General features: G+C 40.9%; 1 protein-coding gene across 1 annotated transcript in view; it reads right to left on the reverse strand.

The window, feature by feature from the left end:
- The window catches only part of MYRFL (myelin regulatory factor like), a 114,240-nt gene extending 94,994 nt beyond the window's left edge, over nucleotides 1-19,246 (reverse strand). Inside the window, exon 1 of the mRNA XM_061206061.1 lies at nucleotides 19,166-19,246. Coding sequence (XP_061062044.1) covers nucleotides 19,166-19,211 — 46 coding nt within the window. The 5' untranslated portion in view covers nucleotides 19,212-19,246. The remainder of the gene's footprint in view (nucleotides 1-19,165) is intronic.
- Between the last annotated feature and the right edge of the window lie 174 nt (nucleotides 19,247-19,420).

The following is a 19,420-nucleotide window of genomic DNA, read 5'->3' on the forward strand; positions in this document are numbered from 1 at the left end:
GGAGCCTGGGGATTCATTTTTCCAGGAGTTTTGGAACCTTACAACTGAGCCTCCTCCCAGCCCTTCAACATGAAGGTTAAACTTTTACACTTTGTCCATTTTCTCTTCAAGAGCACATACTAATGTTAATACATACAGGAATAATAAAACAAAAGAAGAGAAATAAAACATAATCAACTGCATGTTAACCAATATTAATTTTTAACCATGGAAGACAAATTTGGGAAACTGAAACCGAGCACATTTCTTTTAAATGGTATAGGAATTCGTCAAGGACTCTCATTTATTTTATGCCCAGGGTTTGAAGAATTATTGTTGTGATTTGTTCTATTAGAAAGTCTAATTTTGCCAAAGACCAAAATGGAGGAGGAAGAGGAAGAAGAAGGAAGAAGGAGAAAGAGAAGGATGAAGAGGAAGACATCCCAAAGGAAGGGAAGCCAAAGAGGAGACACCACACACAGGCTTTACAGTGGAGCTGGCTCATCTGCAACAGGCAGTGTTGAATATTAAATCAATGCCCCATGGGCAGACCCTGCACAAATTCAGGAAAATATGACAAGGAAGCTGCTCACCGTGTGGCTTTCAGGGTTCCTGCCTGCCTCGGCAATGCCTTCCTTCCTAACAACCCTTATAGGGAGGGGACAGCCCAGCAGAGCACTGGCTGAGGGCTGAGTCTTCAGCCAGGTGTAGGACAGGCTCATGTCCTCTCCGATGCAAGAAATAAAGGAGGGAAATCCAGAAGACTTGGGATCCTGAAAAGAGACCAGGCTTGGAGTTTTTTTATTTATTGACTCGGCAAGTATGGTTGAGTGCCTGCTATGTGCCAGTCCCTAGCTGCTGAGGCTACAGGAATGAATCAGACATAGTTCCTTCCTTCTAGCTGTCCACAGGAGACGGACACAGAAAAAGGCAATACATGCTTCGAAGGGTGAAATGCAAAGTTCTATGGAATATGTGCTAGCCCTGAAACGAGGGTGCCAAAGCAGAGACCCCGAGAGTGGAAGGCAGTTAGCCAGGTGAACAAGGCAGGGGGCGACGGTGTTCTGGAAGGAGGGAGCCCCGTGTAACCTGGAAGCAAGAAAAGCAGGAGCTTTGGGAAATCGCAAGTCAGGCAGACTTGGGTTAAATTCCAGGTCTTGAAACTCTCTGGGACTGTTTCCTTATCAAAAAAAAGGAGGTGGGTTTTACCACCTTAAAGCATTGCTTGCAGACTAAAAGTGATAACATATATCTATAATCCCACTACTAACAGATTCTCTCCCTGACCAGACTGTATTCAGGCTCCCCTGAACTTTTCAGTGAGGTCTATTTCCATGTTTCTCTCTTCATTTTCCAGTTTTAGCAAGAATCATGATAAATCAGTTTAACCAGAATCCCTCGTCCTTCATATCCGATCACACCCGATATCAATCGAGTTCCTCATCCTCCACCAGCCCCCAGGTGGTGTCAGATCACCGAGCCTACTTTCAGGAAGAATCTTGTTAGGCCAGTTTATGAAGAATCTCCCCCTTACCCTGCTCCTTGGCTATAATTTCCCACTTGCTGTATTTGGAGTTGAGCCCAGTCTCTCTCCCCCACTGCAAAATTCCATCCCAGTGGTTATCGCCTACTATGACAGTCCCTCCCTTGAATAAAGTCCTCCTTATCATGCTTTAACAAGAGTCAATGAATTTTTTCCTTTAATACTACTAGTGCTTGGTAAATTATAAGTATTCATTCCCTTCCTATTCCTTCTCTGTTCCTCATCCCCACCCCCAAACACAGGAGTCAGAAGAGTAAACCAATGGCTAAACTCAGGGAAGATCAGTTTCATCAAAGTAGGAGGTTAGGGGAAAGCCTAAAATATAGGCACTTGCTGGCTCTGTTCTGGAGAGGGGTTGGGTAGCCAGTGGCCAGTAGAGTGTGTAGTAACTAGAGTTAAGTGAGGGAGAGGATAAAAAAGAGGAGTTTTCTCCAAAGATCTACCATGTTGACTTCTTAAGTATTTTTCTGACATCGAGCCCTAGAATATGGAAGCCAATAAGCCAATACATGTCTTACCCACTTTTTCCTTTGGGAAGGCAAAGTGGTATGTAGATGGAAAGAGCTTTGGGCTTGGAAGGAAAAGACAAAGGTTTTGCCACCAGCCCTGTGATTTTAGACACATCTGTCAACTTCTTTAAGGATCCGTTTCTTTCACCATAAAAAGTCTTCCTCTCAGGGTTGCATGAGGGACCAATGAGTTGATGGAAGTGAAAGAGTTTGTAAAATATCAGACTCTATAAACAAGCATAATACAAATGGAAGAGTGAGAAGGAAACTTCAAAGATGGGTTAGGAAAGAACTGGCAAAATAAGGAACTGTAAAAATTGGTGGCTGGGTATGGATTTTTGGGGTTTTTCCCCAACATTTCCATAAACAGCCAGTAAAGGGAGAGCCAGGTCCTGAGTATGGTTTACAGCCCTGACGTCCTCACCATCATGAAAGGTCCATTCAGATCTTCACACAGAAGCCTGCTTCTCCCAGGGCAAGGGAGAGACGTGTGTGTGTCTGTCTTATGTCCGTGTAGATAAAAAGAAGGAACAGTAGTTCTCCAAATGCTTCTTAAGGCACAGCACTTCTTGAGATGTGTGGATAATAAAGTGTCCCTCTTCTGGTCCCTCGGAATTAGCCTAGTCATGCTAACAGCTAGCTCTTACTCTTTTATATTCGGTCACAAAAATCGTCCCAAAGGACATTACTCTCAGCAGAAGAAACTTGACTAGTTGTTACCGTGTAGAATTTATAAGAAATAGTTTGTAGGTGTCATTTCTGCCTCTTCCTGCATATAAACATCTTATGTGACTTAATAGATTTGTTTCAAAGCAGCAAGCTTCTCTAACCCACAAGGGAAGAAAAAAAAGAGGATCATTGTCTCCACACTTTGCATCCATAGAATCCCACTGCACACACAGAATGCATATGGGCCAAGAGAGTAAAATTCCCATCAAGATACTCCGATCTGCTTTTGTATTGTTTTAATATGCACGAATAGAGAAATAGCTATGCAAATTTTAAAAACTGTTTCCATACATGCTTTTATAAGCTTTTAAAAATATAAGTTCAACTAGGATATTTTATAGGATGTTAAATAGTAATATATTCTTTCGATTCTTTTGGGGTTCCCAACCTTTACTTACTGATTATCCACAGACAAAAATAATAGAAGTAATTAAAAGCTTTGATACCTTTCAAAGAATTAGGGAATTTAGTTTAGTTTAGTGCCTCAAAGCCAGCCTCTCAAACCCTGCCAATGGATGGTTGAATAACCTGTTTGAGATCAGAGGTTACCAAGGTTAGCAGATAACATTTTTCATATGTATTTTACACCACCCTAGCCTTTTCCGAAAGACAATTGACAGATCAAAGAACTAGTTTTCTTACAGGTAGAGAGAGCATCACAGAATAGAGGTAAAATGAGACAAGTTCTCTCCTTAAACTGAGTTTGCAGTGTCCCAACTTCAGAACCTCTTACAGATTTACTATAAAATTAGGACAAATGCTTTAGACTATTCAAGAACAAACAATGATAACAACTTATTCCTTTCAGCTTTGATTCAATCTCCAAACAAGGAATGCCCACTAAAACTTAAAGATATGGTATTAAGTTTCACTGTTCTGCTTTTTTCTGAAAAATGTTGATTTCAAGACCAACATGGAAAAGCTGAACCTTTTGCAATAAAAAGAAATACTCAGTACTTTGTCCTTTGTTGCTTGGCAACTAAAAGCTATAAATGGATTTTATGATTATAAAGGCTCTGGAATTAATGTGAACATGTAAAAGTTGTAATAACTCCCTGGGGACAGGAGTGTTTCTTTGAAAAAAATGTATGAATATATATATGTAGCTTTTACTCATTTTTGTTTCAAAATAAATAGAGCAAGCAATTTTGTTTCTCCACACTTGCAAATGTTATAATAAAAATCAATAACTATCATTTATTTCATCATTTCAATATTTTATCATTACTGCTCACAACACCAAGAGGTAGGTGTTTTTATCCCCATTTTACAGGTGGAGAAAACTGAAACTTTAAAATGTTATGTTATTGGCCCAAGGTCACAAAATTAAGAAGCAGAGGAATCAGGATTTGAACCCAGGTCTGCCTGAACTAAGGCTTCTGCCATCAAGTGCATACCATAGAGATTTCTAGGAAGCATATTTCTCGGCTTCTAATACTTGAGGATATTGATCACTTTAATCCCATGAGAGCAATACTATTTCCAATTATCAAATCATATGATGTTATCCTTAGAACACATTACTCCCCGTTGCTTTACATGACAATGGTTTCTTATATTGCTAATACCAAGGTGTCAAATATTGGGGTACCATCTTACTGGACTTTTTGTCTTGAGTCTGGGTACCAAAAAGGACAATATTGAGAGTTAATATTTTCTACTACACTTCTGAGCAAACCCAGCTTCCTAAATTCCCTCTATGGATTCTTGTTTTGCATCAAGCAGTACTACAGGTCAGTGTTGGTGTTCTTACCTCTTTGCATTCTTATTAGTAGCCTTATCTTTTGAGTTTCTGTAGCTACCTGCTCCATGAACATAAACCATTGCCTTTTTACTGCTAGCACTCATCTTATGGTGCCAGAGCTGGGCTTTGCCAAAAAATGCCAGATGGCACTAAAGTTCCAACAGCTCACATTCCAGAATAATTTCATCTATAGAATGGAATTACATGCACATTGTCACACACACACACACAAGCTCTGGTTATTTTAAGAGGAGCCATAAGTTCCAGCTAACTTTGCAGATGTTCCCTTGCAACCTGTTTGGAGGACACTGCAGAGTGGCGAGGAGCACAGGCCTTTGGAGAAAGACAGACATCTGTCCAACTCTAAGCTCTGATACATAATAGCTGTGTTACCTTGGGCAAGGTACAAACCTTTTCTGAATCTCTGTTTCCTCATCACTAAAATGATGATAACATTATCTGCCTGTTCATTTTGTTGTACAAATTAAGAATTAATACAGCTAAAGGCCTTTGTACAATGTCTAGCATAAAGTCAAGCATTCATTAAATGGTAGAGGTTTCCTTACTGATCACAGATGGCTTCCGGGAGCTCCATTAAAAGAATAAACATTTTTCTTAATTACAGAAGACTGATAATATTATTTCATTGGGCAAGAACTGTAGGTCAGGCACTATTCAAAGTACTTCATGTATATCATTTTACTTAATTCTCATTTTTCTCCTATGAAGTAATACCTGATTCATTTAATAGATGGGGAAACAGTCTCAGAGAGAACCAGTCATTTGCTAAAGCAGCATCTCGAGTGCATGGTAGAGGAGGGATTTGAGCCCAGGGAAATCTGGATACAAAGCCTATGCTCTAACTACTATGTCGCTCATCACCACACATGCAGGATGGTGTCAGGAGCTCAGAGACAGTGTGCGTGATGTGCATCGGTGCCCAGTTTCCAGAGCTGATATGGGTGGCCTGTGAAATGCAACCTCAGAAATGGGAAGGATGCTGTGATCAGATAAACTCCAAGATCATTCCTGCAACCCAGGGTCCATTACCTTGACTGGCTTCCTGGTGCCTAGATCTCTACTTTTGTCAAAACTAGAGCATCTACTCTTCTGTTTGACTCCTAATGTCTCCCAGTGACTCCCAGGTAATGATTCTGAATCTCCGCTATAACCCATTTTTGAGTTATAGCCTGAACCTCTCAAGGAGGGACTTGGGTTTTGAATTCTCTCCATCCCCAGTTAGCATCTCTGCCATGTTTCCTACTGAACACCACACCACCTCCACTCCCTTCCTGCTAATAAAGAGTTCTTTTTAGGGGAAACAGAGTTATCACACCTAGGGGAAGATATCTGCCATGGGTCACAGATCTAAGAGTTATCTACATAAAAAAATGTTTATGAGGAGCTGCGATTTCCCCCCCACCAGAGTTGATTCTGATATTAAAATATACATAAGAAAAGGAGCACAACCTTTGTACAATGCAATAAAGGCGCCTGCCTTTCTATCAGAAGTTTTGGTCAAGAATCTCATTGACTTAACACATATTTAACAAACATTTCTTTTTTTTTGTAACAGCTACATTCAAGACAATAAGCCTGCAAAGATAATGAGACAAAGTCAGGTACTCACCTGGAGGTACTCACTGTCTTCTGGGGAGATAGACAAGTAGACCTATAAACTAAACCTCAGCGCGAAAGGTGCACATCCAAAGGTACGGACAAAATGCTGGAGAAGCACGGAGAATTTTGCTTCACAGGATGAAGAAGTAGGAAAGTGCATTCGGGGCAAACGGCACAAACAACCAGTGTTATAAAAAGGTGTTTTTAAGAAACCATGAGAACCTCAGTATAGCTGGGGTATAGAAACATTAATAACAATACTGATGATGATGATGGTGATAAACATAGTAATTGAGGTACTGTTCCGAACCTCATGCATATTGAATCACTGAACCTTCACAATAACCTTATTAGATAGGTATTAGTAGTATCCAATTTTATAGATACAGAACTGAGGCACAAAGAGATTAAGTAACTTGCCCAAGATCACATAGGTAGCAAGGGGCAGAGTCAAGATTAGAACTCTGGCCTTGGAATAAGCTCCTATCCACTACATCAAACTGCCTCTCACAACTGTGAGGATGGGGGAGTCTCAGAGATAAGGACACTGAAATATTACCTTGGGACCATATGCTAAGCTCAGGCAATGGAGAGTCAACAGAAATGTTTAAGCAATGGCGTTCACGTGAGCCAATAGTGAAGTGGAAGGTGGTCAGCTCCGGGAAAAGAATTAGGAGGCTCTTGCAAGAGATGAAGATCCAAAGGGGAGGCTGTAGTTGAAAACATTTAGCAACAGTTTGGTAAACAATTAGCTGTAGAGCATAGGAGGAGTCCGTAAGGGTAACACTCTACTTTCTAGTTTGGGAAGTTTGGTGAAGACCGCAGCAGGTATAGGAAGCAGCGAAGACTGGAATCAGGGAGGGGAAGGATAATGAATTCCACTTTGAATGTACTGCTTTGATGAAACTAAGGGACACTCGGCACATACAAGTGTACATTAAACATCTGTATCTATAGGTCTGGAATGTGGCAAAAGGGTTTGGGAAATGCTGATCCATGGGAGTAAATGAAACCATTCAGGGTGAGTTTTTGGTGCTCAAATGATAGAGTTTCCAAAACAGGACCCTGGGGCAGAGAAGCAGGAGGGTGTACGAGCGAGCGCTCCTGAGAGGTAACAGAGACACTGGATGAGAATCAGAGGCGAAGATGCCATGGGGTCAAACAGGAGAGTTTCCGCGAGCAAACACTGATGAAGAGAGGACACCAGGAGGATGAGGGCCGATGATATTTAATACGATCTAGCAATTAGGAGAAATCTCAGAAGGGTAAGTTGGAGCAGAAGTCAGAGAAGATTGGGTTGAAAAGTGAATGGGGGGCTTCCCTGGTGGTGCAGTGGTTAAGAATCCACCTGCCAATGCAGGGGACACGGGTTCGAGCCCTGGTCCGGGAAGATCCCACATGCCGCGGAGCAACTAAGCTCGTGCGCCACAACTACTGAGCCTGCGCTCTAGAGCTCGTGAGCCACAACTATCGAGCCTGCATGCCACAACTACTGAAGCCTGCGCACCTAGAGCCCGTGCTCCACACAAGAGAAGCCACCGCAATGAGGAGCCTGCTCACAGCAACGAAGAGTAGCCCCTGCTCACCGCAACTAGAGAAAGCCAGCGTGCAGCAACGAAAACCCAAAGCAGCCAAAAATAAAATTTAAAAAAAAAAAAAGAAAAGTGAATGGGATGTGAAGAGAGTGGGTATTTTTCAGAGTTTGGTGATGAAAGGGAAGAGAAAGATTGATGAATGTTTGGAAGGAGAGGTAGAGTCAAGGAAAGAGATTTGAATCTCTTGCTGACCCACAGATAACTTAATTTCACTATTGTTCCCCTGAGGAAGTTTTGTTACTCTCTATACATACTCTCTCTACTTTCTATACATCAATTTTTTTAAGGTATCTTTTAATGTAACCTAATTCCAGAATCTTTTTAGAAGCAGATAACCAACAGATGTTGATCCACTGCCAGAGGCTTCCTCCTATCAAACTGGGCACCACCTGGACCCCTGGAAGCATCTTGTCAAATGCCACTGATGTGGCCCCAGGGATAGAAGGAAGCCCAATGCAGAGGAAATAATCACTTTTCCTGGCCAGGTCAACTGCTCAGGGAGAAGGCATCTGATTTTCTATATCCACCATTAAAACTGAGAACAGACTTTTAAGAATTTGCTCCCTTTCCGGTTGCAGTATAGTTTTGGGGTAAATGATTACTGCTACTGTTACAGCTCAGAAGATGAAGATGAAACAGGAATTTTTTTCATCATTGCTTTTTAAAAAAAAAAAATTTATTATTTGGTTGTGCCAGGTCTTAGTTGCAGCTCGTGGGCTCCTTAGCTGTGGCATATGAACTCTTAGTTGAGGCACGTATGTGGGATCTAGTTACCGACCAGGGATCAAACCCGGGCCCCCTGCATTGGGAGCGCGGAGTCCCAACCACTGCGCCACCAGGGAAGTCCCTCATCATTGCTTTTAATCATGCTATCAAATCTCCCTTTCCCATCCCTTAACAACATTTTGAGTAGAATCTGTTCCTAGATTCTTTGATTGTTAAAGCATGCTCCAGTCCAGAATCTCCCGCCTGGTTCAGAGCACACCCTCCTCAACTGTGGGCTGCTCCAGGTGGGGCAGGTGAGAGAAGCAGCCAACAGCCTGGGGCTAGAGCAGAGCTTCTAAGCTCTTGTGGGCCATAGACCTCACTGATCATCTGATGAAAACTACAGAGACTTTCCCTATAAGTATGTGCCTACAGATATACACATTTCCACCCAATTTCAGAGGGTTCAAGTCCCCTCCAGAATCTCAACCCAAGTTAAGGACTCTGAATAGAGAGTAACTTTTTTTATGTCAAAAAATGTAAATTAATATCAGGTAGTGGTGATAGGGACAGTCTGCAGATGGGTTTTTTTTAAACTTCCTAGCAGATAATTTGGCAATACCAAAGACCAAAATTAAAAGAAAAATACTATGTTCCAACAATTATATTTTGGGGAGATCCATACAAAGTTAGTAACTAAGGGTTTGGGGGGAAATTGTTATAATGGTATGCATTTAACAGGGGAAAACCTAGCACAAGCCTACATGTCCAATGATAAGAAATGGTTAAATTATGGAACATCTCAAATAAAGGTTTTCCCATATATACCTGGGGCCTGAAAATGGGAGAGGTGTTCTCCTTGCTCTTCATCGCTGCTTCCGGATCAGTTTTCTTCCTCCCTCCTTCACAAGCTTTGGTATATCCCAATGACCGGGCCACCTCCTGCTAATAATAGCATCTACCAACCTCTTGGTCACTATTCCTTCCTCACTGAACATTCAGCATCTGGTACCTCCCTCCCTCTCTCTAACACTACTCCTGCCATCACTGCTGGTTGCTTCAACATCCACCCAATAATATCACAGCCTCTCAGGTTCTTAAACTCCTCGCCTCTATCCCACCTCAGCCACCACTTCCCATGACCCTCTCCTAAACCTCGGCATCACCAATAACTGCACCATTCTCTGAAATCTCAGTTTCAAGTGTCATGTTCTTTGGCCAGCTTAACCTTTCCACTCACCGACATTTATACCCCTACTCTAATACCTTCACCTACTGAGATCCTCTGCTCATGAACCTTATCCCCACTTTTCCAAACCTCCTCATCCCCCTTCCACTCCTTTGTTACCCAGCTTAAATTCCAGGGTCCATCACTCTAATTACTCCCTTGCAAAGACTTGTAAGTCTCTTTTCTTCTTTCCACCTGTGGAACTCACATGAGAAAATCCTGACTTTGGTTAAACCCAATTCTTCACCCACTCCAAGACTGCACCGACTAGCTGAATGTTGCTGAGAAAATCATACAAATGTAGTGACTAACCTCACTTAATTAACCACAAATCTCAAATGAACATGGCACTGACTAGCATCCTTACTATTTTCTGGCCCATTTGCTTTTTACTCTGTGTAGTGAGTTGAAAAATGGACCCCAAAATGTATGACCACCCAGAACCTGTGAGTGCAAACTTACCTGGAAAAGGGGTGTTGGCAGGTATAATAAAGTTAAGTGTTTCAAGATGAGATCATCCTGGATTAGGGTGGGCCCTAAGGGCAATGATGAGTGTCCTTGTAAGAGAAGTGACAGATACAAGAGACTCATGGAGAAGGTGACGTAAAGATGGAGGCAGAGATGAGAGTGATTAGTCTACAAGTCAAGGAATACCAAGGATATCGTCAGCACCACCTGAAGCTACGAGAGAGACATGGAGTGGATTCTTCCCTCCAGCCTTCAGCGTTTGTGGCCTTGCCAACTCCTTGATTTCAGACTTCTTACCTCCAGAATTGTGAGAGAATAAATTTCTGTTGCTTTAAGCCACCTGTTTGTGGTAATTTTTTATGTCAGCCCTAGGAAATTAATACACTAACTAAGAAGATCATTTCATAATTTATCCTCCCTCCTAAAGCCCCCAACAGTCCCCTACCACACTCCCACCACCTGGCTTCACAGGTAAAGCAGAAGTAACCTGTCTCAGCTTCCCACCCTGAAACCTACCACACTACCTGCATGTGTTCCAGATACTCCTCTTTTCCTCCCTTGCAAGACAGTAAGTGTTCCTGGTACCTAAGGGCAAGGTATCTGCTCTCTCCACCCCATCCTCACCCACCTTCTCAAGGTTCCCCTCCCACAATTATCCCCCTCCCTCTTCTGCATCAAACGTTTATTCCTCCACAATGAATCATTCCATCTGCACATCAAGCTTTCGTATCTCCCGTCTTAAAAACAAAATTATCAAGTAAAAACCCTCTTGCCTCTGCACTTCCTCTGGCTATTGCCACATTTCTCTGCTCCTGGCACAACAGGACTTCTCAAAAGCATTATCCATATTAGCCACTCACCTTCCATTCTCTCTTCTTCCCCTACTGCATGGAAACCACTTGTCACGGTCACCTACAACCTTCCTTCCCAAATTCTATGCTCAATTAACTGGCATTTCAGAAACATTTAAAACATTTGACCACACCCTCTTTGAAACACTGTTCTTTCCTAGCTTAACACCACACTCTCCTGGCTTTCCTCCCACCTCATTTAACATCTTTTGCTGGTTGCTCTCACTTGGGTCCCTAAATGTTATCGTGGGGCCCTCTTGTCTGTCTCCCTTCTTGGTGACCTCATCTAGTCTCAGGGCTTTAAACACCAACCACACGCTGATAACTCCCAAATTGATATCTATAGCCCAGATCCCTCCCTTGGGCTCCAGATTCAAACAACCAATTGCCTCCTCATCACTTCTGCCTGGTTCTCTAAAAGGTAGCTAAAACGTAAACTGTCCCAAATGAATTCTTGATTTCACACATATGCACGTGAACACACACACACACACACACAAAAGTGCACTTCCACCCATTATTCCACAGCTGAGTACCTTGTACTAAATCCACCAATTATTGACACCAACACCTAGGCATCACCCCTGACTCCTCTGCCTTCCTCACCCCCGCATCCCATCCATCTGCAAGTTCTGCCTGTTCTCCTGCTTAAAACTCTCCACTGGTTTCCTATCACACTGAGAATAAGAATCCAAACTCTGACGTCATCTTCGACTGCCCACCCCATTGTCATTCAACACTGTCCCCTGCCCCTTCCCACTCCACCCCTGCCCCTAACCACTCCAAGCTTAGGGACTTCACACTGGTATTCCCTTTTCCTGGAATGTTCTTCTTATGGAGGATTATGATTCTATACCCAGTACATAGTAGGTGCTCAATAAATAAGTTATTATTAATTAGGTTGTAGATCAAGGGTTAGCAAACATTTTCTATAAAGAGCCAGATAGTATTTTAGATTTTGAGGGCCATAAGGTCTCTGTTGCCACCATTCAACTCTGCCATCACATCATCCAAGCAGCCACAGATAATATTTATTTATTTTTTAAAATTTACTTATTTATTATTTATTTTTGGCTGCATTGGGTCTTCGTTGCTGCACAGGCTTTCTCTAGTTGCGGCGAGCGGTGGCTATTCTTCGTTGCGGTGCACGGGTTTCTCATTGCAGTGGCTTCTCTTGTTGCAGAGCACGGGCTCTAGGACGTGCGGGCTTCAGTAGTTGTGGTGCGCGGCCTTCAGTAGTTGTGGCTCGTGGGCTCTAGAGCGCAGGCTCAGTAGTTGTGGCGCACGGGCTTAGTTGCTCCGAGGTACGTGGGATCTTCCCGGACCAGGGGTCAAACCCGTGTCCCCTGCATAGGCAGGCGGATTCGTAACCACTGTGCCACCAGGGAAGTCACACAGATAATATTTAAATGAATGAGTGAATAAAACTTCATTTACAAAATCAGGCTGCAGGCCAGATTTAGCCTGTGGGCCATGACTTTCAGACTCCTGTTATAAATGAATAAGTAATGATAAGAAGAGATGTTTCCCTCTATACTCCATGAAAAAGTCCATTATTAAAGAATATAAAGAGTATGATCCCATTAAAAAAAAAATACACACAAGATCAACACCAAAATGTGAACAGCTGTTATCATAAGTGGTGAGATTACAGGTGATAACTATTTCTTGTTTTATGTTATCTATTTTTTCCACAATTGTCCATGTATTCAATGTTTAGCTTCCAAGATATTGTGGAGTCTTCCAGAAGCTGACTTCTAACTCCCAAGCTGAAAAGATGACAACATCAATAACACAAAAGAAGGTGGTGTAGTCTCCTCTCAGAAGCGTTTGTCTGAGTGATTTTGTTCCCGGATCCCCTACAGTTGCTGATGACGTTGGCAGTTCTCAAATGTAGGGTGTGTGCAGGTGACAGAAGTTAGCTCTGACCTAGTTACAGCACATTTTAAATTCTAATGAAATTGCCTTCACCTTGGGGATCCCAGCGTGAAAGAAGAAAAGGGATTTTTTTTCTTAATGGCACCAAGCCCACGCCTCTTTGTTCTGGATGCTTCATGACAAGGCAACACAATTTCTAACCACCTGCCAACATCAGATAGAAGTGTTCAAATAATTATAAGCAGCTTGCATGATTTGGGTTCTTCTTGTCCTTGACGTATTCTCATTCCCAGTCCCCTAGAAAGTCCATAGTGTCTCCAAACAGAAACAGAGGTGGCCTCATCAATAAACAAGGAGAACCTGCCTCTGTGGGATAATTTCAGCGTTTCTAGGATGCAACATGATGTCTAAAATTCCATTAGAGATCAACCAAACCTACTCTTAGAGAAGGTAATCTTTTTGACTTGTATGATCAAAACGACTTTGTGTTCTGTGAAAGCACATTGAATACAAAACTCTATAGAGATGTAAGGTGTCATCAGATCCTTTGCCATTTGTACCTTCTGTGCAAACTCAGGTTTTATTGGGACAGAAGGAAGAGGGCATAAAGATGCTGGTTATGTGAGAGGGTGAAAAATTGGTGGTCTTAAAGTGAAAGAAAGACAAAGATTGAGAGACTGGCCGGAGGCCAAAGATACCCTTTACCTGCAATATAGTCTTGCCCAGGGCCAGCCCTCTACACTGCATTCAGCTGCTCAAGAGCTTCTGATTCCAATCACAGGAATTCAGAAACATCAACCAATCAGAGTTGGTTTCACTTTTGGAGAAGTAATATACAGGAACCACATAAGACATTTACGACTTTACCTCTGGTAATAATGGAATCTGAGGCTTCCCACAAACTGGCAGCTCTTGTCTCATGGCCTCTGTCTGTTTTATTCACTGAACCTTTCTGCTACTTTCTGCTTTGCTTACTGGGCAAGTTTTTCTTCTTCCCATATTTGAACTTGCTGGGTGCTCCGAACCTAGAGATCAAACTGTTGAATAGAACAGTCTGTGTACTGTTCTTCATTCATTTATTCTATAAAGATTACTGTCTACTATGTGCCGGCACCATTTGGGCACTTTTCCAAGCTACATCTCTCTTGTGCTCAACAATTCTACCAACCCTCCCTTGAAGCCTCTCTAGATCCATTCCATCTGGGTCAGTCCCTTGAGTCTCTGCTTTTCTGCTCCAGAATCTTCAGCATTTTCTTCATTTTCCCGAAAACTTGACAGCTCCATAATATTCCTGTACAGCTCATGGGTAGCAGATGTTTTTGCCTACCCTGCATCCCTACCACCCTACTTTAATAATAGCTAACTAGAAATTTAAATCTTAAGCAGAGAGAGGAGGGCAGAAAATACTTTGAAGCTTGTTTGACAGCAGCTTCCTGAAAGGACTGTTCTTCCTCTTAGATCTCAGGAGCTGTCCAGTGGTTCCTGCCCATCCACAGCTTCTGGTTTTAGGAGCTACCCCTCACCCCCCAAACTTCAATGGGTGAGTGGGAGTTTCTTCAGCTAGTTTCTCTCTTCTGCTTTCATATGATCTCTTCAGGAGAGTCAGCCCTCTGTGTCTGCAGGTTCCACATTTGCAGATTTCAACCAACCGAGGATGGAAAATATTTGGGAAAAAAGATCCCAGAAAGTTCCAAAAAGCAAAACTTGATTTTCTCACATGCTAGCAACTACTCACATAGCATCTACATTGTATTGGGTACTATAAATAATCTAGAGATTATTTAACATGTACTAGAGGATGTACATAGGTTAATATGCAGATACTACTGCCATTTTATGAAAGGGACTTGAGCATTTGGGGGTTTTGGTATCAGAGGGGATCCTAGAACCAATCTCCTCCCGGATTCCGAGGGACAACTGTATGTAGTTTTTCCCACTCCGCTCAGTCAGGGCAGGCATCTCCTCTTTTGCTTTCGTGATAAGCCAAAAAGCATTTGAGAACCTACTTCAGGACTTTATGAAGAGGATGAGCTAAACAGCTTCTCACCAATTTAGAAAATTTCTTTTTAAAGATTAAATATAATGAACAATAAAATATTCTCAAATTAGTTTTTCTAAACTGTTCTAAAAAGCTGGGAAATAAAAGATGAATCTTGATATCACAGGAGCCCAAAAGAAATACCCATAAGGAACCAAATTAAGAATGTAAGATCACAGCTATGGAAAACAAGTGAGGTAAACTGAGGAATGGGATTTTCCATACTTCATTTTCTATTCCTTTTTTACCCAGGGGGTTGCTGTAAGAAGTAAATGAGGTAATGAATGCAAAGTGAATGGAACAGTACTTCATGCATGGTAAATGCTCAGCAAACGTTATTAATTCTGGCGCAAACTTAAGATAAAACAAAGTCTAAGTAAATGAGGTAATGAATGTAAAGTGAATGGAACAGTGCTTCATGCATGGTAAATGCTCAGCAAACGTTATTAACCTGGGGCAAACTTAAGATAAAACAAAGTCAAAGTTAACTAACTTAAAACTTGGCTAGTGTTAAAGGATATATATTTTTAAAGATAAAATCATGACTCATAGAAATATAAGATAAACACATGCCGAAGATTTTTATATACTTCATGAAGGAAGCAGGAAGATGTTACAAGTGGTTCAAGGAGAATTCAAACAGCAGATCTAGATCTAGGTACCTAGATAGATAAATAGAGATAGATCGATAGATCTATATAGACAGAGATAGGTAAGCAGATAGATAATCTAAATCTGGCTATGCCATGGAATGAATTTACAAATAAATGGAAAACTGGGTTTTACTGAAACTATTGATCCCCCAAAGGAGATAATTCATTTACATATCTATAGACAAAATTCATTGCATTGATATCAATTATCTACAATTTACAGAGTTTCAAAATAGCTCTAAGACAATAAAAGGTGAAAATCCCATAGAATCTGATAGCCCAAAGGACATGATCCAGGCATAGTTTTCTATGGAAGACACCTAATAATCTTTTTTTTCATCCATTTCATACAATTTTTCTTTACACAGAAAAGAAACTCTTAAACAGAGGAGTTTTGTGGAATTAAACCCAGTCTCCTTTATTTAAGAAAAACTGACTATGACATCATGCATTCCAACTTTGAAGCACTGAGATAATAAAGTATAAAGAAGAAAGTAAAAATCCCCATATTCTTACCACTAAGAAATAACTACTGTTAATACTTGTAGTGTATTCATCCAATTGTTTCTACATATATAGGTGTGCATGTATGTATATATAGCAACTGTTTTCAGATCAGTTTTAATAAACTTTGTTCTAGAAAAATACATATATATATTCAATTGTATTATATATACCAATTTGTAATCCACTTTTCCCCTTTATATCATAAACACTTTTCCTTATCATCGTCATTTTTAATAGCTACAAAATATTCCATTCTATGAAAGAACCATAATCTATTTAACTAATCTACCACTATTAGAATTTTAAGTTGTAACCAATTCTTAATTATTAGAAATAAAATAATGTGCCTCTCCTCTGACAACCTTTCTCTTGTAGTGGTATCAGCTTTGCTGAAAAAGCCAAACATTTCACATGGTATCTGAGTTTCCAGTGGATGTTGGGATCCCTAGAGAACCTGATCCACCTCTTCTGCTTTAGCTAATGGGCCTACCTATTGCATCAGTGGCAGGCAATAGAATGAGGTGTGCCAGCTACCTGGAACCACGCTTTGTTCTTGTCATCTTCCTGAGACACACCATAAAGATTCAGCATGATCAGCATGAGCTCTGACGTTCAAGGCCATTTAATTCATGATGATATTGTCAGTACAGATAGTTTTTAAAATGAAAGTGTTCATAAGAAAAACATATATTATTTAGGATCCAGATTCTTAGAATGAAGAGTCTGAGAAAGCAAAGAAAAAATAGCTTTCAGGTGGGTAATAAATTACAAAAACTTTTCTTGCTTTTCAGACCTTGATTTTTTTATATGAGTTTGGATTTAATTAGAAGCTGACATATCAACAGGAGCACAACATAGTACAACTGGCCCTCCTCATGAGAATATCAGATCCAGTCTTGCTGTCCTCATTCTAAGGAATATTTGAGAAAGGAAATCATAATCTAAAGGAAACGTCTCAAAGCCCTCCAGGCTATCATTTAAAAGTTGTGGTTGTTGGACTTGGCACACCGTCAGTGATCGATATTTGCTAAACAGATAATAAAAAATTGACAACCAGCTGTGTGACTTTCGGGGGGAGGGGAATCACTTAAGTTAGTGCTTCCATTTTTTTATTTCCAAAGTTTACCATCTTTTCCATTTATTCATTCAAAGATAATGTAAGAAAAACACTGACCATTTTATTCTCTTTCCATGGAGAAATTACTCCTCCCTAGTTAAAAAGGTTTCAATGGGGCTTCCCTGGTGGCGCAGTGGTTAAGAATCTGCCTGCCAATTCAGGGGACACGGGTTCGAGCCCTGGTCTGGGAAGATCCCACATGCCGCGGAGCAGCTGGGCCCGTGAGCCACAATTACTGAGCCTGCGCGTCTGGAGCCTGTGCTCTGCAACAAGAGAGGCCGCGATAGTGAGAGGCCCGTGCACTGCGATGAAGAGTGGCCCCCACTTGCCACAACTAGAGAAAGCCCTCTCACAGAAACGAAGACCCAACACAGCCATAAATAAATAAATAAATAAAATTAAAAAAAAAAAAAAAAAGGCTTCAAAAGGAGCCAGAGTTTAGTTTGGGCTAAGAAAGATACTATAATAATAATAATAATAAATCAGATTTTGTAATCAGCTATACAGAGGACTTGTGGAAACTATATCCCTAAAGACTTCTGAAAATAGCATAGACAAGGACAGTATAGTGACTCTATAGGTATAACAGCACTTCCAAAAAACAGAAGGTAGACCAGATGAACTTTTCAGGTTTCAACTTTTCATAAAGTCTTCTCTAGCTCTGGAAAGAAATCAAGTAGACTTTGTGTATTTAAAAAGTCAATTGGTGGTTCCTCTAAAATAAAGCAGATATAACTGTAGCTTGGAGCTTGCTACCTACTGCTCAAATGAAAGTTACACAGGATATAAAATCAGGCAACAACAATCAAGCAACATTAGTGTGCCCAAGTGGACACACTGACTTGGGCACTGTCAGAGATAGAACATGATGGGATGGATCATAGGGCTGAAATAACACAATAATTCTCTAGGTCTTATATTCCTTCTTATCCCATGTGGCAAAATCCAAGCCACAGAAACTACTGTATTGTACTAATTCCTTCTGATAGTGACCTAAAATCTCACTGTTTCTTTGATATAAACACTCTTTTAGTGTTCGATACAATATGGTGTTGGGTCAATTCCATTCAATCTTTAAACGTCTAGTATTTGTCAGGCACTTTACTAATCACAAGAAATGCCAAAAGCACTTTCTCAATATGCTGCTAACTGCCCTCTGGATTCTGTGAGTGAGCTGGTCTGCCCTCAGTTATTCTCATACCCTCCTGGGAAATACCTGGAAATGTGCAAAGAGCTCTGGCAACATTTCCCTTCCCATGGAAGTCTGAGCGTGACTAACTGATAAGGAACTGCAGCTGCACTAACATGCAGTCTCCCAATGGCTCCCTAAAAGGTGTCACAAGAAGGCAAGCCTTTCCTGACATTTTCAGCAGACCCACCATGAGAATATCAACCCGACTAAATATGAGAAGTGGTACCAGTATTTCAGGTTTTTAGAAAAAAAAATCGTTGTAACCATGTCCTATAGTAAGCCTTCGCTTGGGGAAAAATATATTTAACCTCAAAAAAAAAATCATCATTCAATAGTTACACATTTTTAAAGTGTTGTGAAAAACAAAGAACGGAATGGGGGAAGAGGTGTTCCTTTACTGTTAGGCTGTTTTGTATTTAATTATATTAACAGAAAAACCATCTTAAGTAAACTCTTACATTTCTCCTGTGCTGTATTCAATAATTTTAGAGATAAGAAAAATCTAGTCTTATGAAACATAGGGATTAGAAAAAAAATCTAGCACAGGACAGGGACAAATTCTAATAACATAGGTATGCTGACCTCTTGATTCTTTCAACAACTAAGCTGTAAGATGGAAATCCTGAATTTTTAAAAATCACTGCCTATACCATTGATTTTTTGCACAAACACAGCAAATAAACCTGCACTTCTGACTTCAGGACAGTTAGTACAAGAGTATTTCTTTCAAAGCCCAAGTGAATTCCAAAAAGGTGAGACAGTGATAGTAAGCAGTACCGTTTCTCAGATGTTGGAAACGGGCTTCTTACCTTCGAAGAACTGCTGTAGGGCCTCATTTTCGCCTACCACATCCATGGTGCCGTGGTCCTGGTAGTTACTTCCGCACAGAATGATTATCAGACCTCAGGAACTAAGTGCTGTCCTCTCAGCTCGAAGCCTATGCATGCTCTTGAAAAATGTTCATTTTCTTTTTATTGGAGTGAAGCATATCTTCAGCCATCAAACTGTGCCCAAAAAGATGGTTAAGTTTTCAAATGTGATCATAAAAACAGAAGGATATGTAA

The sequence above is a fragment of the Eubalaena glacialis genome, chromosome 11 (genome assembly GCF_028564815.1).
Source record: "Eubalaena glacialis isolate mEubGla1 chromosome 11, mEubGla1.1.hap2.+ XY, whole genome shotgun sequence".
NCBI classification, from domain to species: Eukaryota; Metazoa; Chordata; class Mammalia; order Artiodactyla; family Balaenidae; genus Eubalaena; species Eubalaena glacialis.